A 24,101-nucleotide genomic window follows, 5' to 3' on the forward strand; every position below is an offset into this window, starting at 1 on the left:
ATTAATTATGTTAAAGTTGCCAAGACACTAAACTGTTTTGAATTCTAACTCAAAACCTCTTTTAAATAGAAGCCTTTTGAAATGCGAGGCTTAAAATGTTGATTGTGCCAAACTCTCTATAATCTACAATCCTAAATCCTAAATTTCTAAATTTTAAATTCTAAATCTTAAATTATATTGAAGAGCCAAACTCTTTATATGATCTGTCATTTTAAATTGAGCACTAATTAAAAAGTCAAAGATTTCTATACTTAAATCTCTCTCTCAAACCTTCTCAATATGCTCTCAATCACACATTCGTGTCTTGAAATTCACACCACATTATGCAATTGGAAAATTCATTAGGACAAAAACAAGACAATAGCATTTCCAACATACAAGCCCCCCCTCCCCCCCTCCAGTCTTTTTTATTTTATTTTATTTTATCCTTAACAAGCCACAAACACAACGAAGTGTTTCTTTATTACAATTAAAGAGACAACAAACACAAACAACCACAGACTAGAGAACAAAAAAGAAAAACAAAAATTACACAAAAAGTATAACCATAAATAAGTAGGGAATTCTTTATTTGGATCTCACAGTACCCTATTTTGAAACTCCTCTCTACCATATGAGGTTAGACCAAAGAGATCAAATATAATAGAAAGGTGCTTTGAAACAAACTGGGGGTCCTAGATCCAACTTATTTTATTTAACCGATATAATAGTATTAACAAGCTCATGTTCTTGCTTTTAGCTTCTTTTTCACATCCAAAACAAAGTCATAGATCTTGTGCTGGTGAGGAAGAGACTTGGAAACACTTTCATTTTTCTCAATGCACCTCTTGGCCCATGAAATTAGCTTGGGGCACTCTTGCTCTAGACTGAAGTTGCCAAGGGTCTCATAGGTGTAAAACCAGCTGTAAAAGGTGACAAGAGCAATGTCTACAAAGCCAAAGGCTTCACCTCCAAAGTATGGCTTATCACCAAGCTCTCCCTCTAATACCTTGAGACATTCTATGAATCCCTTTTTGCCTTCCTCTTTCTCTTCTTCTACACTTGAATGTAGTATCTTCATCCCATTATCATACACCTGCATTTCATATGTTAATAATTGTAACATCTTAGATATTTTGTAATAGGTTTAATTATGTTGGACCCCTCTTTTTAGTGTATTAATGTGATACCATTCAATTACGAATAGATTGTGTTTGATTGGGAATAAAACAAGAAAAATGGTAAATGTTGCTATTATCCATTGCTTTTGTTTTGATGATTCAAACCTTTTATTAGTCGGAAACTTCGTGTATTTCAACAACGCAAAATTAGATTGATTAGATAATCGTAATATATTTAATTTATCGCGTTTGTCATAAAAAAATAATTTATTTTTAAAAATACAATTGTCGTCTTTTTTTTGGTAATAAATGCGATAAATTGAATAGGTTACGATTATCATATCAACTTTTTTTTTCTTTTTTTTTTTTGTATGGATGAAATACACGAAGTGTCAGACATAATGAATGATTCAGATCATCAAAATGAGACTCGTGGGAATCCACATCAAATATCTCTCTGTCTAATATTTATTACAAAACTTGTATTATTAATCACTTAGGCCTTGATTAACAGGATTAACAGTGAAAGATTAATAATTCTATAAACTAGTGTATGATTAATTATCTAATTAAATTAGTGAGATAACCATTTAGTATGAATTCATTTTGCTTTCTTTTTTTTTTTCCCTTCATATTTGAAATTATGATCCCAGTCCCTCACAATATGAAAATTTTGCCAATTTTGTCATATTGAATATCTACTGCCGCACATGTAATCTGGTTACAATCCAACGTGTTATTATAAGTTTATAAATTAACAATTTCAACCCTATGTTATAATCTTACTAATCAAACATGCTCTTAGTTTATAATGCTTAAAAAATTAAAATATAATACTTTTAAATAGAATATTACAATTTATTTATTTAGTTTGTATATGTAAAAAAGTTAAAATATTATAAAAAATAAACTAAAAATCAAAATTTATTGAGACAGTGAGTTTGATTCCATGCCTTGAAATATTGTAATTATGTGAGGACGGCAGTTAGTGTATAAGTATAAGATTCTGAGCTCTGGTTTTATTTACAAGGAACCAAACTATTCACGAGAAAAAAATAAATAAAAATATAAAAAAAAAAAAAAAAAAAAACAAACAAACAAACTCAAACCAGAGATTCAGGTCTAAATCCCTTCTTCTTTTTTTTTTTCACTCCCTCCCCCCATCACTCACCACCAGCCACCCACCATCTTCAGCCATCGTTATCGAAAACCTCCTCCTACCACCACTTCTGCCAACCTCCTCCGGTCACCATCTCCAAACTGACAATCACATCTAACCACCACCAACCACCTCCTTATCAAGAAACTAATTTCAGCCACCACCTCTTTTTACTTAATTTCAAAACAATTTTTTGCAACAACTGTACTAAAATATTTTATTTTTATTTCTATTTTTATGAAATAGCACCAAATTTTAACAAGTAAAAAAAAAAAAGTCACCTTCTTGTCAACATAGTCAGCCCAGAACCTAGCTTGAGCTTTCTGGTAAGGATCAGAGGGCAACAATGGAGCTTTCTCATTCCAGACCTCATCGATGTACTCGACAGCGATGAGGGACTCACAAACCGATTTTCCGTTGTGAATCAAAACCGGGATTTTCTTATGAACCGGGTTCATCTCAAGAAGCAGTGAGCTCTTATTCCACAAGTCCTCTTCCTTGTGTTCATATTCAATGCCCTTCTCAGCCAGAGCTATTCTCACCCTCATCCCAAACATGCTAGCCCATGAATCCAAAAGAACCACCTTATTATCAGCCATTATTACTTGTGATTATTAATAAATATATGACAAAGAGGAAGACAGAAAGAGAGAAAAATAGGAGAGAAACTTTGTGTATTTTTCACAATGTGTACAACACGTTATTATATAGGCTAGGTAGAGTGGTGATGAACAAGTGCATTATGTGGAGAATTCTATTATACGGACAATCATATGCTACGCACAGTTAGGGGTTGTTTGGGAAGAATTATATAAATGTACTTTTTGACTCTTTAGATAAAAAAAGTAGAAGAAAAAATGATGGTGGTTTGGGATAATTTTTTAATTTTTTACGAAAAAATGTGTATTAAAATATTGTATAAAATAATAAAATTACAAAATTACCCTTCCGGACACAGTCAGCAATACTGCGTTGACTTTCTATCTCTTTTCAATATATATATATATATATATATATTATGGGAATGTGTGGCTTCAAGTGTGCCACGTTTTCCTTTTTTTATGGGAAGTTGTGGCTGCACAGTTTTGTAGTAGCATTGTTTTTGTTTTGTTTGTTTGTTTTTTCTTTTCTTTTTTTAATCTGACAGATTTCCCTCAAAAATAAAGGTAAATAGTATGAACTTTTTTACTTTTTAGTGATTTCTTAGCTTTTGGGATTTTATAGATGATGCCAAACCATCCCTTAGTTACCTTATTATTTTTTTAAAAAAGGTATAACTAATTTTCTTATTTGGTTATGATATTATTTTGAAATATTTAGTTAGAACTTTTTATATTTGGTTATGATTTTTTTTTTTTTTAGTTATGACTAAAAAAATATGGAGTTACGTTATTTTATCATTATTATTTTCTGTAGTTATAAAGTACATTGATATATGCCATTTGAGAGATGTATACGATAGTCTTTCTCGCATTATGGCCTTCTTTGGAAAGTTTGATATTTTAATTGGCTTTTGGCTAATTTAGCTTAGCTAAAAAAATTATATTTGGGAAGTTGATTAGCATTTTTGTATAGTTGATTTGATGATTGTTAGAGAGAAAATAAAATCATTATTGTGCCTGTTTGGGATAGTTTAGAAAAGTCAAAAAGTCAAAAAATTATCATTATTCACAAAAAAAGAACAAAAAAAAAGAAAGTACAAGCCAAATTTGTGTTGAAGTAATGGTACAAGCTCACGTGTGAACAGGAACATATTAAAAAAAAAAAAATTAGATGAGGCTTCCCTCCAGTCCTTCATCGGACTGTAGGGTACTATTGGACCCGCAGGGGCTCACCATGGATTTCATTTCGATAATCCAAATCGTCAATGTGTAAAACTCATTGAGTACTATAGGCTTATAAAAAATCACGTTGATCGGATATCGATAGCTATGTGATCAAATCAAATTTTGTCAGCCATTTATTTTCCATCATCTTTTTTTTTTTTTATACAAAACTTATTTGATCACATAGCTATCCATATCCGATCAATGTGATTTTTTACAAGCATATAATACTTGACGAGTTTTACACATTTAACAGTTCGGATTATCAAAATGGAACCCGTGATGGGCCCCCACAGGCCCAATAATACTTTCCAGTCCGATGAAGAACTAGAGGGAAGCCTCATCCTATATATATACATATATATATATATATATATATTCTTTCTGAAGCAAGCCTACCCACCATCTCATTTCAAAGCAATCTGTACTGATTCCTTCAATCATCACTGTTAGTATGCATAGGGCATAGGGGTAATACGGTAATTTTGCTATTTTATACAATATTTTAATACATAATTTTTCGTAAAAGGTTAAAAAGTTATCCCAAATAATTATATTTTTTCCTCTACTTTTTTATTCAACAAGTCAAAAAGTACAGTTATATAGTTCATCCCCAACAACCCTCTCCATTTTATCTTATTAATTATTTTAATTTATTTTATCTTTTAATATATTATATTTTAACTTAACCCTCTTCCGAAACAAAGCATATATGTATATATATATATGTATATATCATAAAGATACTATAAACCTAGTTGGAGAAGTTATAATTTTAGTTTAAAAGTTAAAAAATTATTAAAATTTTATAAAGTCAACAAATATCAAAAAATCAAATTTATTTTCATTCATTCTCCTATTTACATATTTTTTCATAAAAAATTAATAAACTATAATAAATATATTAATTTTTTCCATCTCATATTTTAATTAAAAAATTAAAGAATTACTTAAAAAAAACTTGTTCTCAAACTACCTCCAAATCTACAACCACATGTTTTTTTTTTTTTTCTTTCTTCTTTACAGTGGCTTTATTTGGGGAAAGATATGGGTTAAAATACGCCACTAAAAAATAAAATAAGCTAAAATAATTAATAAAATAAAATGTCACATTCAATTTAAATTCATTTAATTTTTTCTTTGATAACTATCAAATCAATTATAAAAAGTAATCAATTTTTTAAATATAATTTTTTAACAAGAATAAAATAACTAAAAAATTAAATAAGTAATTAAAATAATTAACTTTTCAAATAAGGCGAGTATATCATGTCACATACGGACAATGAAAATGAATAGAATAAACGATATGTGGCTTAGGACTGGGCGCGGGTCGGTTGCGGCCACGGAACTTCCAATCCACCATCCGTCCACTAGATTGGCGGATTAGAAAAAATCAATCCGCATCCGTCCGCCAATCCGACGGATGTGGATTGAGCGGATTGGTGGATGGATGTGAATTAGTTTGGCGGTTTAAAATTTTATAAATTTTCAACATAATTTAACTTGTGCACTTTCTCCACAAAAAAAAAAAAAAAAATTACAGGCAATGACTTAATAGAATATTACAATCACTGCATGCCTTATCCAAAGAAAGAAAGTTTGAAACTTTATCCACATATTATAATCACAACATGCCTTATCCACATAAAGTATTATAATATGTGGTTTTTAAAATATAAAAATAATTCAAACCACCAAAACTATGAACAGAGCAGTAGTAGGGATTGTATGCTTTTGTATTGTTACATTCATATCTGTTTTTGAAAACAAAAACCAACCAACATATATAATCTTTTTTATTTATCATTTTTAGAGTTAGATTTGAAAACTAAAATATATAGATAAATAATACATTTATTTTTTCAATTCAAAAAATATATTTAAGTTGAAAACTCTTTTTCAACATAATATATTTAACAGAATATTTAAACTCTTTTTCAATTGAAAACACAAATAGAATATATAAACAAATTGAAAACACAAAGTCTTACAAATTACTAGTGGTGCTCGGTGGTTTGGCGGTTTGATTGCGGCCAAATGAACCTCAAATCTGCCATCCGTCCAAAACTAGGCGGATTGGAAAAAATCAATCTGCAACCACCCACTCGTCGTCACGCATCCACCCAAAATGCGGCGGATCGGTTTGGTTTGGTCTGTTTGGACGGATCGGTATATCCGCTGCTCACCCCCTAATGTGGCTATAATTTTAAGGTAAAATTACAATGACACCCCTTCAGGTTTGAACTTCATGCATATTTCTTCCTTAGGTCTTGAAAATTACATTTCCCTCCCTGATATAAACAATTGCATTACATATTACTCCTTTAATCTACCGTTAGTTAACTTAACAGACTAAAATGACGTCAACAACAATATTTTATGTAATGCCAATTATGCCCTTAAGATTATCAAACCAATTTTTCCATCTTTCCCATCTCTGTGTCTTTCCAAACTCTCTGTAAAATGAGTCCAACCCCAACTTTCTGCAGATGGGTCCAACTCTCCTCTTCTTTCTCCTCCATCCAACCATTACTATACCACTTATCACCACTCATTCCTTCATTCATCACTTTATCACTTTACTCCAGCATCACTGCATCCTCAACCTCGCTCATATCTGCTCTACTCTCGTCATCGTCCACCTCTGCCCACCCCACCATCCCCCTATCACTACCCATCTCTGTCCCACCCCAGCTACACCATGGCCCATATGCGCAACCTCTCAACCCCATCAATAACACCTGATGTACTTGGGTCAAACTTAATTTAATTCTTTGCATCATAGATTGTTGAAATTTTCAAGTAAGTCTTGGTATTTGGTATGTGGTGTTGCAGGTGGAGGGGTTTTAGGAGTTTGGCGTTCCATATGTGGAAACTTTATTTCCATTTATACTATTTTTTAAAAAAAAAAAATATTTTTAAATTCTGAAAAGAAAACAACTTCCAATCAATTGCCATTTTGCTGTAATATTTAAGGTAATTAATTGATGGTCATCAATTATACATGGAACTACATGGTTGGAAGAGCTAAAGGTTCTGACTTTGTTATAAATGCAACATCAAGCAACTTTTTTTAATAGTCGGTGTTATGATTTTGGGAAATTGTAGGAAAAAGAGAAAAAAAATTACAAAGACATGGGGTGTAAGTGTTTGGGTTGAGATGTAAATAAAAGATTGTAAAAACATAAATATCACTTGCATTGTTTTATGTGTTAGTATATTTTTTTTCTTCTTTCACCTGCATCTAATTCTCCCTACAATTTTTGATAGTCAACTTCTGAAAACATGATACACATGATATACGATTTAAAAATCATTCCCCTTTTCTTAAAGATGTGAGAGGGCATATTTTAATGATGTGTTTTTTGATTGGCAGTAGTGATGGAGTTTTGTATGGTCTGGTACTAAATAAGTGTATTTTTTGACTTTTTATAAAATATCGATTAGGTATGTGTTAGATTTGAAGTGATGTGATAAAGAAGTAATGTGATTTAAATAAAATAATAATTTTTTAATTTTTTTTTTTGCTATGTCAAACCAAGCAACATAATTTATCCTAATTTTAAATAGAGAGAGATGGGACGGATGGAGTGGGGTATTACTCTAGATAGAAAAGAGAAGTGATTGAGACCTTCAATTATCACCCTTACTTAAGGCTAGGGGCTGAAAATTGGAGGAGAAGGAAAAAATTAATCAACCACGGCCAGAAGAAGTCGTGAGGATGCCCTCCCGTGGGATCCAAATCATTTTTTGACAAAAAATTACAGTGATAATGAAGGTAGGGAGAAATTAATGATTGAGTAGACGTGTCACATTTCCAATGGAACGGGATTCCAACTCACCAAAATGACATAGTCCCTGTCTGGAAAGTTATTCATTTTACTTGGTTTCACTTTTTTGAAAATATTTTTTTAAAACATTTATTTTCTTATTTTTTGTATTTTTTTTATTTTTATTGAATTTTTTTTAATATTTTAAGTAATTTTTTTTAATTTTTAGACATACCTAATTTTGATGTATCTAAAAAGTAAAAAATTCACTAAATAGCAAAAATACAAAAAATATAAGAATTCAATAATTTTTTTTCTATTTTTTCCTATTTATTAATTTTTTTAAATATTTTTCACAAATTTTTTATTTTTTAAATATATCCAAGTAAGGTGCATATAAAAAAATAAAAAAATGTTTAAAGTTTTAAAAATATTCACTAAAAAAAAACACACGAAAACCAAAAAATTTAATTTTCAACAAACTTGGTTATTTTGGGAAGTGGGTTAAAAACTGCTTCCCTCTCTCACAAAAAGCCCAAAAAAAATCAAAATATAGCTTTGAACCATCTCTCCAAAACACCCTTAATTCAAAAAATTCAAACTAAACACATTGATTATTTTAGTAAATTATTTTAGTTTTTAACTATTTTAATAGGTTTAAATTTCTATATTTGGAAAGATTATTATATTTTTTTGTAGTTGGATGTGATATTTGTGAGAGAAAAAGTTGAATAATTATAAATTTGATGTGATATTTTATCTTATTACCTATTTTAACATATTTTATCTTTTTAAAAATTTTAACTTAAATTAAGCTAAAATTTCACTTTCCAAACAGTCCCATAGTATACTTGTTATATCAAATACTTTATTCGTTCTGATTTTGAATTGTTTTTGAAAATGTAACTATTTTAGTTATTTTTTTAATTACTTTAGTTTGATTAAAAAAAAATATGTTTAGAATGATAATTAACTTTTTTTTTAATTGATTTGATAGTTGTAAGAGAAAAAATAAAATAATTATAATTTAAATACAAAATTTTATCTTATTAACTATTTTAATATATCCATTTTTCCTTGTATAACTATTTTAGTATATCTACATACCCTTATATATAAGAGGGATAGGGGTGTATTTTTGGCTCGGGCTGGCCGGGCCCATGTCGGGCTTTGCAGGCTCCTGCAAAAAATTGGGTTGGGTCGGGCCAGTCTATGGGCCAGAAAACTAGGCCCAGGCCCAAGCCCAGACCCAGGGGTATTCGGGCTTTGGGCGGGCCAGTGGACTTGGGCTTTGGGCGAGCCTAGACAATTTAAATTTTTTTTTTAAATTTTTTCCACCAAAAATTTATTATTTTTTATTAAAAATAACACTGGGTCTCGGGCGGGCCGGGCTTTTGAGTGGGCCGATGGGCCGGGCCACGAGCCGGCCCAAGTGGGCTGGGCTTCAAAACGATGGTCCAAGCCCAAGGCATCAGGTTGGGCTTGGACCTGGGCCTAAACGGGCAAGGCCCATCCCGGGCCGCAAGCGGGTTTCAGGCCGCCCACGGGCCACGGGCCATTTTTACACTCCTAAAGAGGAAGTTATAGTTGTTACAATTGACGGCTCTCTTTTTTTCTTCTTTTTTTTGGCCCATTTTGCTCTCATATTTTGTTGTTTACTTACTGTATCACTTTTGGACCATTTTGTAATTGAAAAATGAGTGGGAGTTCTAATAAATGAGCTCTAATGAGCTTTAATGGGAGTGGACTTGTTGGCACTATAAAATATTCTTATTCATATTATTATTAGTATTATTATTATTATTATTTTTTGGACACGTGACATCCTCTTATTCATTTGGAAGTTAAAAGAAGTTATGGAGATGGTGGAGAACATGAAGGATAAAGTGGATGAATGGAATGATACATGACAAGACATGGATGAAGATGAGGGAAATGGGTAGTTACTAAGTAGTTATTGCTGTATTTTTTTTCTCTATAAATAGCCATCAATGGCTACATTGTAAAGGATCCAGAACTCAAATCAAAGACAATTGATTTCTATTTTTCTTGTCATTTATATTTCCTGCATTTTATTTTACGCACTTTCTTTTCGAAGTATTTATTTTTAGAGTTTCCTTTTCAAAGCATTTTTATGCACTTCCTTTTCAAAGCATAGGAGTAGAGGTAAATAATTATTACTTTGATTGTTCACTCAATCATCTTTCTCTGTCTCCTTTCTTTTTCCTTTAATTTTTCTTTTCTCTACACTTGGCAATTTTGAAGTCCTTTTGGTTGAGGCAAAAGAACCGTCAACGCAATCACTTGATAATTGGCTTGAATTTAATCTGTAAAGATTTTTCAATCCTTGCTAGCACGCTCGCATTTATGATATTTTCCTTCGTAGGAAAAATAAGCCAACAATTTTTGGCACGCCCAGTAGGATGTCAAGTGTAAAAAATAAAAAATGAATTGGATTTGTCTATTTCAAATAGTCTAGATGAATTCTATTGGCGTAAACAAAAATTTCGAGGTCTTCAAGAAGAGATCCATTTTCTTGATGAAATAAATTTTCATCCCTTACAACATTATTTGGTGGAAGAAAAAAGACACCATTTAATTGGAGAAATTTATCAACTTGATATGAAAATTCGCCAATGGAATGATGAGTTGTCAACTCTCACTACCAAGTCTTTAACTGAGGCTTTAATGGCCGGAATTGGTGAATTTTTCCATGGATGAAAATTGCAAAAGCAAAGAGTTGATTTCATCAATGACTCGGGGGGTCAAAAAATTCATTTTTAAAGAGCCAATTTTATGAAAATCATGGATAAAAAGCATGCTATTGAGCCAAGCATGGTTAAAAATAATGTTCCATATAAGACTCAGGGGGTTGAAAAATCCATTCTAAGAGAGTCAAATCATGGACATAAGATTCCTATGAAATATTTTCATAAGCCATTAATGGCTAAAATGGAACAATCCATTAGACCGAGAAATGATGAAACTCAAATGGAGGATTTTCATAATCCATTCATGGATAAAATAGAAAAACACCCCATTTGTCAATAAATGATGAAAGCTATTTGGCCAAAAAACATATTCTCAAGCCAAACATGGCTAAGAATGATGAACAATTTAATGTTCATGAATCTGAATTTTTAAAAATTATTCAAAATGTCAAGTTGTTTGAATTTTTAAGGCCATCTTGTACTATGGTTCTTGGTGTTCAAAATCCTTTTTATATTTGTGATTCACATCAAAATATAATTTTGATGAAATGGCTAATAAAACAATTATCTTTAAGCATTGTTTTGATGAATTTGATGCACTAAAGAACAACTTAGTCATTTGAAATGTTAAACTTGGCCAGGAAAAGCCTATGCATTTAAATCAGTGGTTGAAAATGGCTTATCTTTTCAAATTGATGGCCAATTGTTTTTTTTTTTTAAGGCAAAAAAATGACTGTATGTGTACTTGGTTCGGCCCTTCAAAAACTCAAGTAAACATCATTTTTAAGGGCTATGGGGGATAATGTTGGCACTATAAAATATTCTTATTCTTATTAGTATTAGTATTATTATTGTTATTGTTATTATTTTTAGGACACGTGGCATCCTTTTATTCATTTGAGAGTTAAAAGAAGTTATGGAGATGGTGGAGAACATGAAGGACAAAGTGGATGAGTGGAAGGACACATGGTAAAACAAGGATGAAAATGGGAGAAATGGATAGTTACTAAGTAGTTATTGCTGTATTTTTTCCTCTATAAATAGCCATCAATGGCTACATTGTAAAGGATCCAGAACTCAAATCAGAGACAATTGATTTCTATTTTTCTTGTCATTTATATTTCCTGCATTTTATTTTACGCACTTCCTTTTCGAAGCATTTATTTTCAGCATTTCCTTTTCAAAGCATAAGAGTAGAGGTAAATAATTATTACTTTGATTGTCTACTCAATCATCTTTCTCCATCTCCCTCCTTCTTCTTTTAATTTTTCTTTTCTCTATACTTGACAATTTTGAAGTCCTTTTTGTTGAGGCAAAAGAACTGTCAATGCAATCACTTGATAATTGGCTTGAATTTAATCTGTAAGGATTTTTCAATCCTTGCTGGCATGCTCGCATTTATGATATTTTCCTTCGTAGGAAAAATAAGCAACAAGACCCCACCGTGATGTGATGTTTTAGTCTTGGTTTTATGAGCTCAATTAAAACTCTAAAATTAGAGAGATGTATCATTGCTTTTTGTAATTTCATGCTAAGCCTTTATGTCAAATTGATATGTGAAGAAATCAGATTGACACGTGAAAACCATGGCTCTCATATTTTTTCCCGATTTTGACCCCATAGTTTTGTCTATCAAACTCTACTTTGTTTTATGAGGTGTTGGATTGTTTGGTAAATTCGTATCCATCGTAAGTTATTTGTTTTATGAGGTGTTGGATTGTTTGGTAAATTCATATCCATCGTAAGTTATTTGATGATTGTGTGGAGAGGAGTTGTCCACGTAAATTGTAGAAGAATTCAAAAGTTAGATATCACAATTGTTTATGAGATACATAGGGTGTGTTTGGTTTGGTTTTTAGAGATAAATTTTTAAAAAAAAAAATTAAGGAAATAGTTTAGAAATTTTTTGATTTATTTGGTTGTATATTTCAGAAATAATTTTGGAGTTTGGGATGATTTGATATTTTGTTATAGTTAAGTAGATGTGTGTGAGAGAAAAAGTAATTGAGAAAGAGAGATGAGAGAGAGAAAAATTGATTGAATAATGTGTAAAAAATAAAAAGTAATTTTAAATTTTTTTTTTTCAAAATTACTAAACCAATCAAAATTTTAAAAAAATTTCTCCAAAATTTATTTCTCAAAAACAAACCAGGCCATACAATCTGCAAAGGAAACCTAGTTGACTATGTTCCCATGCTTCTCTTTTAAACCCATTCTTTGTTCTCATATTCCTCTCATAATCTCTTCTATTTCTCATGCTAATCCATCGAATCCCAAATCTCGTTGGGCGAGCTCATCCCAAATCTCTCAGCTATTTCATCTATCTCTTCTTATCTCACAGGTAGATGTATCGTCAAAGAAAGCATGGAAGTGAGAAGGAATGTGATAACCAGGCGCTTCAAAGCTTAACCCTAATTCCATCCAATTTTCTTACAAATTCAAAGGTGAATAACCTTTTTGTCAAAACTTTAGACTTCATGTTTTGTTTGAATTTCAAACCCTAATGAAACACTTAAATTTACTTTTTTTGATCCGTCTATTAGGTGAAACAAAAATGAAGAGTTTCTCGACTATGAAGAAGAGGAAGAGAAAGTCCCTGAATCCGTCGCCACCAAAGCCAATTTTCGTTGTATTGAGGTAATTTTTTATTTTTTATTTTTTACATTTTAAGAGTTTAGTTTGTGGATTTAACATATACTTTGTCTTATTTTTCGACTGTGTTTTTTTTTTTTTATTGATTATTATTTTCATTTCTATTGCTGGAATTCAGCACATGTAACTAATAATTTTCAATAATCTTTTCCTTCTGTAGGTCTGAAAGGCTTAAATTTGGTCCACAACAGTTAGTTTATTAATGTTATGGTAATTTTCTGTGTTTAATTTCACCACCCTTCAAAGTTGCACACCGTGTATTTGAAAATTTGTTCCAATTATGAGATGCATCAGAAAATTATAGCCATGTGTGATTGCGAAACTGGTAGTCAGATGTCCTTATATGTGAATTCAATAAGTGAAATTTCTTGGTCTTTTTTTACAATCTCTTAGACTATTTAAGAAAGTTGAATGAATAACTTATTATGATTATTTGGTTATATGGTAGAAGTAGGTGGAGTTTGGAGCCTATGGCTATGGTTGTATTATAACTTATCATCTGGCTGCTTTTTTTGGTACTTTAAAAAAGCCTCAAGGTAGTTGTTTGTGTTGGTGTTCTCGTTACTTTATTTTGCTGAACCTCAGTTAGATGGAAGCAAGTGCAGGATAATTTATGCTTTTGCCTTTACACTTGTGTTTTTTCTTTCAAGTAGTTCTATACTAGGATTTGAGATATATGACTATGTTTCTTATTTTATTTTTTTGACTAAGGCCATTTACAGTAGTTTATTTAAGTTTGTGGAAGTATTAAGATATCATCTTTATTTTGTCCTATTCATTGACAAATATTCATATGAATTTAAAGTTTTCACTGAATTTTTAATCTGTAAGGCTATATACATGCTAACATTTGAAATTATTTTGCCAAAATTTAAATTGAGTTTATCAAGCTTGAAAAATCTAAAACCCCGAGATATTTATTTATGATTATGTATCAATTTTAACTAGTAAATAACAATCCTAGTCAAACAAACAAAGACGCATCGACACAATGATTTAACGTGGAAAAACCATAATTGGAGCACCTCTAATTGGGATAAAAAAAACTACGGGACAAAAGCACAAAACAATCCACTAAGAAGACAAAAAGGAATTACACAAGTGTACTCTTAATTACCTAGCAAATTCACGCCTAAATTGAACCGACCCTAATGTACCTCTTCTATCATCGTCTTCACCTCAGAATTGTCTTGTCCAATGTTGAATTCATAGCGTCGATGTCGAATCCACGATGACAAGCCACTCCAGAATCTACCAAAGGTTTAGGCCCAAATTCTACAAAATCCACCAGAGAACAACTCTCTCCCTAGAAACTGAATTAATCACAGATTTATAGAAAACATAATCGCAATCGCCGCTTGAGCGCAGGAATGGACGCTCGAGCGGTTTGACTAAAACGCGTGTTTCAGAAAAAGGATTTATGCTCGAGCGTAGGAAAGGCCGCTCGAGTGTAAAAATACAACTCCCAGTACTTTTGCAGGCGAGTGAAACTTGTAAAAGGATTGCATCTTCGCTCAAGCGCACAATCGACCGCTTGAGCGGTTAAACAACTTCAAACAATTTCGCTCGATCCCTGACATAGTTAGTAAAGTGGCAAATATGATAAGATTAAGATCAAAAACTTCTCTGCATAGGCCCAATTCAGGTTGGATTCGCATTTAAATACTCATAGCCTCACTTAAATAAAAAATCGAATAAAATTACAATTGAAAGGAGTTTTGTCAAACGGGATTGCCAAGAACAAAAGCCTAATAGAGCTTGGCTTATCCATTTCAAAAAATCTATTCCCAAGGCAATGTATTTATGTGCTTTATTCACTCTATAACAATGCAATAACTATGCAAAAGTGCACATTGTTAAAAATGTTGAAATTAATCCCTTATAGTTGTAGACCATTCATGTAGAAATTCTATAAGGTACATTTTGTTATCATACATATTAAAATTTGTTTTCCTTTTGTTTCTTCCAGATTTTGACATGTCAGATTAACTCCCGACTGATTCCATCGAAGAGGAAGAGGACCAGAAAGTCCAAAACTCCATCGCCACCAAAGCCATGTGCAAATCTGCCAAGAAGTTAGTTTATGTTTCATTCTCAACTATATATATGTGTGTGTGCACGTGCATAGTGCATATCTTTATTGCCTGTTGACATGCTTATTTTTGTAAATGTTGATCTTATTAATTCTTGTATTGATAGAAAAAACTCTTTTTGTAATTGCTAATTTTTAGGGTACTTACTAACGTTTTTATGTCCATTTTCGTGCTTTCTTTTTATCATTGCTTTGATTAATTTGTCTCACTTGGAAAATGAAAATTACAGAGCATGAGCAGATTTACATGAGAGGAACAAAGAGAGATCTTAGTTATAGGAAGTTGATTGCCACTTTATAAGGTATGAAACTTCTTGCTCTCTATATCTTGTCTTCTTCATCTCCTTGTTTCTATCTTATTTGGCTTTCTTGCTTTAGGTTTTAATATTTATTGTTGTTATACATGGTCTTGTCTCTTTTAATATTTCCTCCTCGTTAAATTTTTTATGGTATGTATGTATGTATGTATGTATGTATGTATGTATGTATGTATGTATGTATGTATTATTAATATTATTATTATTATTATTATTATTGTAATAGTGAGGTTTTTCTATAACCTCAGTGATAAAATTTTGTGAATGAAAAACATATTCAGAGAAAAAATAACTTTTTTTTCCTCCTAAGCTTCTTATAAGCCCCTTGTTTCGATCTACAGTTCTCAATAGTTTGCGTGTGAATAATGTGTGGCCTCAATTGATTGTATAAGGCAAAGAGTTGCTGCAAAATTAATTGTTAATTTTTGTAAAAAGCTTTTAGTCTTATTGTTCAGTTTTTTTTTTTTTTTTAATTAGATTTCCTTTTTCTTTTGTTTATTAACTCAAGTCGTTTATTTATTTATTTAAGTTTAAGAAAGAGCTCCCTTTTTGTTTGTTATGTTCAATAATGCTTTGTTTTTTCTTTACTGGACTTTTACCTTATATATTCTATGTAATAAAAGTGTCTTCTATTACATCCTTACTATCCCGTGAAGGGTGTTTGTAACTATGGAGAATTGTTCATCTTTTATAAATGCTTTGAGGTTCAATCATATGGTTTTTTATAGGGGAAATATGTAACGTGCACCCCTAAAACGGTGCACATGGTAAGAAAATTACAATTTTTTGTTATGAAAATTATAAATATTCATGGTGTGTTATGATACATGTTAAAATTATGATTATTGAATTTATGGTATGGACCCTATAAAGTTATGAATGGTGAAGTTATGCTATTTTGTGGTGAGAAATTTTATGACATTTTGTGGTCTATGATACAAAATTTGGTGAAAGAATTATGAAGTGCATACCATACGTACCCTATTCGGAGTGCACATTGTAGCCTCTACCTTGTTTATAAAGTAAATAAAAAGTTATCTTTGTAAATATGCATAAAAATTTAGTGATTTATACAAACCTTAGTTCATTATATTTACAATTTATAGATATGGAAGTTACTGAGATTAATTATAATTATACGACAAATAAATAAATTTATAGTTCTTTCATTGATTTTATAGATTTCTGCCTATCTATCTGTACATATGTATGCATCTATCTGTGAATAAAATTATTGGCATTTCATAACAATTAGTTTGTCTTCAACAAATTTCATAGGCAATGGTGCCATTCTTCATTGATTTTGTTTGCAGTTGATAATTTGACACTTTCATATTTGTCTTCCTTCTTACTTATTTGGCCTACTATGTGCCTTACCTAATTAAGGGCTAAAAGTATATCTACTTGTTGTGTTATCTATTTTCCAGTATATATTCATGCACATTGTTCTGTGCAGAGTAATACAACTATTGATTGTTTGCTTCTACAGTAGCGCATGAATCTTTGTTTATTCCTTTATTCTTCACTTGTTAGCTAGGACCTAAGACTTGATTTATAAGTGTGGAAAATTATACAAATTAATTATATTTGTTAGGTTTTATTTCTTGACAATCCCGTTTGACAAAACTCCTTTGAGTTGTAATTTTATTCGCATTTTTATTTCAGTAAGGCTATGAGTTGTTAGATGCGAATCCAACCTGAATCATGCCTTGTAGAGAAGTTTGTGGTGTTTAATTCTTTTAAGATTGCCATTTCGCTAATTGCCTCTTCTCAGAAGTGTGTTCGCCTGCAAAAATACTGGATGTTGTTTTTTCCCGCTTGAGCGGAGATCGCGGGACAGATTTCTATAAATATGTGTTTCAGTCCAAATCTAGGATTACCTCTCTAGATCTTCTTCTTGGGTTCTAGGGTTTATATCTGGGGATATTTTGCTAGTTTTCTTTGATGTTTCGATTGAGTATTCAACTAATGGTTTAAAGAGTATACATCAAAGGATTATTTGTTTGTTCTACGCAAAAAAGAGTTGTTCTTCGGTGGATTTTGAAGAATTCGAGCCTGAAGCTTTGGTGGATTCTGGAGTGGCTCATCGTCAAGACAATTCCGAGGTGAAGACGGTGTTGGAAGAGGCACATAGGGGTTGGTTCAATTTAGGCGTGGATTCGCTAGGTAATTGAGAGTATACCTGTGTAATTCATTTGTCTTTTTAGTGGATTGTTTTGTGGCTTTTGCCCGTGGTTTTTTTTATCACAATTGGAGATGTCCAATTGTGATTTTTTCACGTAAACTCGTTGTGTCGATTTGTTTTGATTGTTTGATTGAGATTGTTATATACTGCTTAAAATTGATACATAATCACAAATCAACATCTAGGAGATTTCTAGATTTTTCAATATTAAGATGATACCAAAAATAAGCTTGTTTTTGCTTTAATTATACACTATTTTTTGAATGTCTTTTAAAGCTTATACATCTCAAATTTCAATATTAGCTCAATTTCCTTACTGGATTCCTGGTTGATGTTAAACCTTTGAAATTTAAAATCTAAATGATATAACTAGTACTTACTATTGTAAAGATCTATTAGTGTGGGAGGAACATTGGAAAAATAAGGCAGTGAAACAACTTTAAAGCCATTTCTTTCATAAGTTGTATTGAAGATAAAATGGTTTGAATGTATGATAACTCTTATTTTTATTGTCTGTTAATTCTTTGTGCAGGGAGTTCGAAATGTCGAGTGGTTTCTCTCAAACTCCACTGAGATTAGTTTGGTGCAATATTGCGCCTCCAAGAGTCCCCAAGTTTTTTGGGTATTGCATCAAGAGATTAGTTTGGATTAGAGTGCGATATTGGGATTGGCTAACCTTTTTCTATTGAGTGATTGGTAGTTTTCTATTTGAATACCAAACCATATAAGTAGTATTTCTGAATTCTAGGAAATAATAATTACAATCATATGGTAGCATCTTAGTTGTGTTTCAAAGAAATTAATAAAAAGATAACTATCACACAAATTTACCTCTTTTTTTTTTAATAAAAAAGAATTACCTGTTGGTTGCATTTTCAATGCTTGTAGAATGGTAGGTAACACATGATAGATACATACCACTATTAATAGCCTTCAAAACTTTGATTATATATTTGATTGTTCTTCTATTTGTTGGACATTAACATTGTTGTTTCTTTGGTATTGTGGATAAATTTCTAATAATAGTTCCATGAGATAAAATGATTTAGATGGTTCAAAACATTTAGATTTTGGGATGAATGACAAAATAGTTTTAACAATTATGTTTTTACTTACAGCTTTGGATGAAATTTGCAAAAACTAAAGTTCAAGTATGGCTGAATATTTGGAGATGAACTTTCCAGAACCAGTTCTATAGTTCATCTAATCAATTATTTTATATTAATTTAAGACCCCAAAAATACTTCGACACCTTGTTCTCTCTCTCTTTTAACTTGTCTTTGTAGTTGAGTTATTTTTATTCTTTTGCTTATGTATTTTTGTTCTATTTGTTGTGTAGGCATCCTAAAGTTTCATCCATAGTGCTCACAGTTATTGCTGAACGTACAAAACAAGTTACAAGTAATGTACAACAGAGTAACATCAAGAATTAGTGATCAAAGATTAAGGATCCTTTTAAATGAATGTAAATTTCAAATCAAACAATTTGAGGTTGCTTGAACCATAGGCATACGCTATCGTGCGAAGCACCTTGCAACTAGTAATTATATATGTTCTAGATTTGAGAGAAAAGTCGTGAGGTAGTTGTGCAACAAATTGTCTCAAGTGGGCTGTTATGAGGGATGAACATGAATTAAGAAAGTTTAAAAATTGAACCAATTTGATCTTTATCGGGGGTAATATTAGGTAGTCCTTTAATATTATGTTGTCTTGGAGTGTTTAGTGTGGTTTATTTTTGTCAATTTATAGATTTTTGTTTTGGAAAATTTATTTTGGACTATTTGGTTAAGGATTGACTCAAATTCCAAATGGAGGAATTGTGAACTAGTCAATCCCATATTTTAAGTAATACACTTGGAAGTTCCATCATGTGAGGAGTGACACTTTTGCCCATTGTGGATGTTATTTATGCTAGATGATTTGAATTCTGTAATTACTGTTTTGATCCAAACATCGCCACATATTTAGATCAGAGACCAATGTATCTTCCATCAAAAAAAGAAAAAAGAAAAAGGCAACCCACATTGGGTGTCTGAGCCAAACGTGTCCACCACAAAATAAGGAAATAGACCAACATCCCAGATTTGGTGCATCAATTGTTTAGGGTTTCATCGTAGCAACGTTCCATCATTCTCAGTTGGGTGTTCCATACTTGTTTGGATCATCAATTCACCAATTTTGGTTAGGGATTCCACGTTCAAAACTCCATCAGAAATGTGGGCACACTGCTGGAAAACAGACTTTTAGTGGCGTTTAAAAAACGCCGCTATAAGTGTTAAAAACGCCGCAAATTCCTTTTGCGACGCTTAGCACCAAACATCGAGGACGCGGCCGTCGCTATAGCTTTGTGGTGTTTTAAAAACGTCATGATATTAGTATAGGCGGCGTTTTTAAAAACGCCGCCAAATGTCCTAAATAACGGTACCATGCCGTCACTGTGATATTTAGCGACGTTTTTAAAATGCCATCATACCTTTTTAAAAACATATGACCGCTAGATTTAGGGTTTAAGTGGCGTTTTGAAAAACACCGTGATATCCTTTTTCAATTTTTTTTTTTGAAATTGTGCTAATTTTAAACCCATCAAGAAGTATTCAGAGATTCTGAGACAGTTTTCAAACTGCTCTGCAAAAGAAAAACATTATTATAAATGCTTATAGCATGGTAATTTTAAAGAACTCAGTTGAACAGAAGCTAATGTAAAGAGAAATTGTTGGAGTTCCTACTAATACATCCAAATGCACAATTCATGTAGTCAAGTAGTCTAAGAGAATACAGCAATGAAAGCTTTCCATAAAAAGCAATCTTCCTTCTGAAGCGATGCTCATCACGTGCAACCATTCCACGTATGCTAGCCTGAATAAAAACAGCAGAGGAGCACAATTCTTTATAAGCTTTCCTAGCAAGATGCATACGAAAATCTCTCTGAATTCTTAGACAAGAAGCTTCTCTCCTAATGTTCTCATAAACTTCCCGAGCAAGTTGTCCTGTAATTAGCACAAGGAAAAATTCATTGAGTTATATACTTTCAAGACCTCAGCAATGAGCTAATTAAAGAAGTTCAGCTGAAAAGACACATCTAACACAATTAACTACCTCTACACACATATTGAATCCGACCAATAAAGAATCTTTGCATCTTATAATTTGTAATTTGCAAAGGGTACCAGACCAATAAAGAATTAACTCAAAAAGGAAAAGAAAACACAAATAAGTAGAATTCCTCTTTCCATCCTATGTCCTAATTATCAGTCTATGTAGAGGAAAGAGGAACGCAAATAGAAGTTACTCCACAAGACTACCTTTGCCCTAGAAAGGTAGAACATAGAAAACGAAACTGACTTTAAATTTATATCTGATAAGCCAATCAACACGTGTTCATTTAGAATATACTCAAAATAGGTTGTTGTTCTGGCATCATGCAGTTGAATTTGCTGTGATATAATCATATAACATACACAAAATAGGTTCAGAACAACAGCCGAGCAAATCTGAATGCCATTCATCATCCCAATTTGAACCTCTAGCAGACAGTAGATCACGTCCGGATGATACTGAGGAAGTGTTTCTGCAAAGCATTTAGACAGAATTCTTGTATCAGGCAACTGAGTTACGAATTCAAGCAATCTACTAGTTAAAATTTGTTGATGATTCAATATAAGGAAAAAATATAGTAAAAAAATATGGTGGTCATTGTAGAAGGAGAAATAGAGGGAAAAAATATAGTAAAAAAAAAGGCTAGCATGAACATATATCATGACTGGCTAGTCATATATCACCGCAAGGTTAAAGGACAATAAACTAATTATTCTTACCAACACTATATATAGAGAGGGTGTATCCAATGGCAAAGAGATAGTATAACAGTACTTAATAGGTTACCTCCTATCACAGAAAGTGTGCATTGCATACTAGCAAAACAAATCACAGTTACTAAGAAAAAAAATGTCCAGTATAAGCATGTTCACAATATGTAAACAGTGTACAAAATACAAAGAGTGGACCAAGGCAAAATTAAACTCAGTCTTCAAATATATACACTTGCTCATGCAGGTATAGTATTTTATTTTTACACACACACACACACACACACACACACACACACACATACATATATATATAATTTTAGTATGACAACAAAAGTTTCCTTTTTTAATTTTTTTTTCAAATAATACTTTGCATGACCAAATTACAATTAATTTTTTGATTTTGATGAACTTACCTGATGCTAAATATTATGTCAGTAAGTCTATTAAAAGTGAAACAAACATCACTTGAAAATGGAAAATTAAATGATAAGTCAGTAAAAAATTGAAATTGGAACATATTACAAATACATGAATTGGATTATAATACAGGGAAGAAAAAAAGAAGAAGATAAAACTTCGAAAAAGAAACACAAAAGTGAGAAATATTAATGAAGGGAAAAGTAAACCATGAAACCAGTAGTTACTGGCTTACCTGATCTACCCGTAGCACAATGCAAGCAACATTTGCAACATATTTGAGAGCAAAAAACCTATAAAGAGCAAAATAGTTTGAATCACATAAAATGAGTCAAAGTTTTAGCATGGCATGCATACTGATCCCTCATCTAAGTAACAGTGAACCCGCATTTCCTGCCATGTATTTTCAGAACAACTCGAGCGAGGTATGTTAGTGTTAAAGTCTAGCACAAGTCAGACCTTGCCTCAGTTCAAAATACTTTGGACAAATACTTCAGGCATACAGAGAATATGATCAAAAAAGATAAGGTTGGATCACAATAACCAAGTTAATATATGTAAATTACTTTAGTATGAAAATTTAAACACAAAAAGCTGACAGATACTAGTTAAAAGTCCCCACCAAGTTCATAGCCAATAGACCATACACCAAAAAGTTGATACATTGGCAAAGGCTATTTTTTGGCTTTTGGACTAAAATTTACAAAAAGATAAAATAGGCTAAAATAGCTAATAAGACAAAATGTCACATCAAACCCATAATCATTTCACTTTTTTCTCTCACAAGCATCACATCCAACCACAAAAATATCTAACTATCTTTCCAAACACAAAAATTTTAGCATACTAAAATAGCTAAAAACTAAAATAGCCTACTAAAATAGTAACTTTCCAAACACCCACACTATATACAAGCAAACAATGATTTTTATACCATATATACCATGCTATATTTCGACAACAGCAACCTTTTGACCATACCATTGAAGAAGCCCTTATAGGGAAAGAATAAATGGCTTTAAGACAGTGAGAAGTAGCTTACTTCATGACATGCAGGTCCTAAATATTCATGGCAAAGACATCATTGCATGCACCTTTCTCCAAGTCAATGCCTACCTTGGTGTTTCCAGATGCGTGTTCACCATACAAAGAAGATATTATTTCCATCGCGTTCAGGCCAGCATTTTCAGCCAAGGTTTTAGGAACCATCTCAAAGCTCTTAGCAAATTTTGCAATAGCATACTCAAATCCTATCACCAAGCAAGTGGAAACAGTACGCACTATGAATCTTTATGCAAAAGAAGGAAAACCCTATGTTCACAATCATTAGTTTAGTAGAAGAAATATCCAATGCACAGGTAATAATGAAACGTACGGTTTTGAAATATAGCCATTAGCAGAGATAAGCACTAATCAACAAATCAGAAAGATAACATCTATTTTGCACAGACATCTTTGACATGGTTATCAAAATTGTGATCCAGATCGTAGGATCATAAGATCCTAAATTGCCAAAACAATCCAAATCGTTGTAGAATCAGTTTTATAGCAGGATCGCAAGTAGGATAGTGTGGGATCGTGTAGGATCATAGGTAGGATCGTAAGTAAGATGTTGGGTTTTTGAGTTTTCACCTTTTAATACACATCACCATTGTTTGCATCTTTATCTTATTTTAATAGAAAGCAGAATCTTATGCATGAGACCCTCTAACCAATCTTACGTAGGATCCTAATTTTAACAACTATGATCTTAGAATGTGTAAAATAGTTGTCTCACATGATAAATGGAGGTGGACATGACACTAGTATGTGTTGAATAAGCCTGTAAGATGAGTATCAACTAAGAAGAAGCACATTTTTGACAAACATGATCAAAACAGAATTCAAGCTTCTTCTCTGGAACCTCTCCAAGATACTGTAATCATCTGCCATAATGTTACACAGATCTCAAAAAAGTGATGTAGCATGTTGGACATGCTAAAAGGATATAGACACTTCACCCAACCCCAAAGTGCAAGAGAACATTAAATTAGGCACTCCCACATCTCATCAGCCCCTCA

General features: G+C 31.8%; 1 protein-coding gene and 1 long non-coding RNA gene across 2 annotated transcripts; one reads left to right on the forward strand and one right to left on the reverse strand.

Annotated features, from left to right (window-relative positions):
• Nucleotides 1–441: 441 nt before the first annotated feature.
• Nucleotides 442–2,955, reverse strand: LOC114316599 (putative glutathione S-transferase). Its single transcript, XM_082879730.1, has 2 exons — nt 2,541–2,955; nt 442–1,075 (listed from the first exon to the last, which is right to left on the reverse strand). Exons 1-2 carry the CDS (start codon nt 2,856–2,858, stop codon nt 722–724), a joined length of 672 nt encoding a protein of 223 aa, XP_082735856.1. The 5' UTR covers nt 2,859–2,955; the 3' UTR covers nt 442–721.
• A 9,742-nt stretch (nt 2,956–12,697) lies between these two features.
• On the forward strand, nt 12,698–19,648 carry LOC145795427 (uncharacterized). Its single transcript, XR_014336376.1, has 6 exons — nt 12,698–13,013; nt 13,113–13,206; nt 13,382–13,431; nt 15,191–15,296; nt 15,544–15,615; nt 19,155–19,648. It is a non-coding gene; the product is annotated as an uncharacterized LOC145795427 (long non-coding RNA).
• The last annotated feature ends 4,453 nt before the right edge of the window (nt 19,649–24,101 follow it).

Source organism: Camellia sinensis, chromosome 7 (genome assembly GCF_055761805.1).
Source record: "Camellia sinensis isolate YWXY chromosome 7, ASM5576180v1, whole genome shotgun sequence".
In the NCBI taxonomy this organism is placed as follows: Eukaryota; Viridiplantae; Streptophyta; class Magnoliopsida; order Ericales; family Theaceae; genus Camellia; species Camellia sinensis.

Coding starts and splice junctions, on each gene's coding strand:
- LOC114316599 (XM_082879730.1), bottom strand. CDS start 2,858: ATGGCTGATAATAAGGTGGTTCTTTTGGATTCATGGGCTAGCATGTTT. Junction 1,076..2,540: donor CTGACTATGTTGACAAGAAG/GTGACTTTTTTT, acceptor TATGAAATGCAG/GTGTATGATAATGGGATGAA.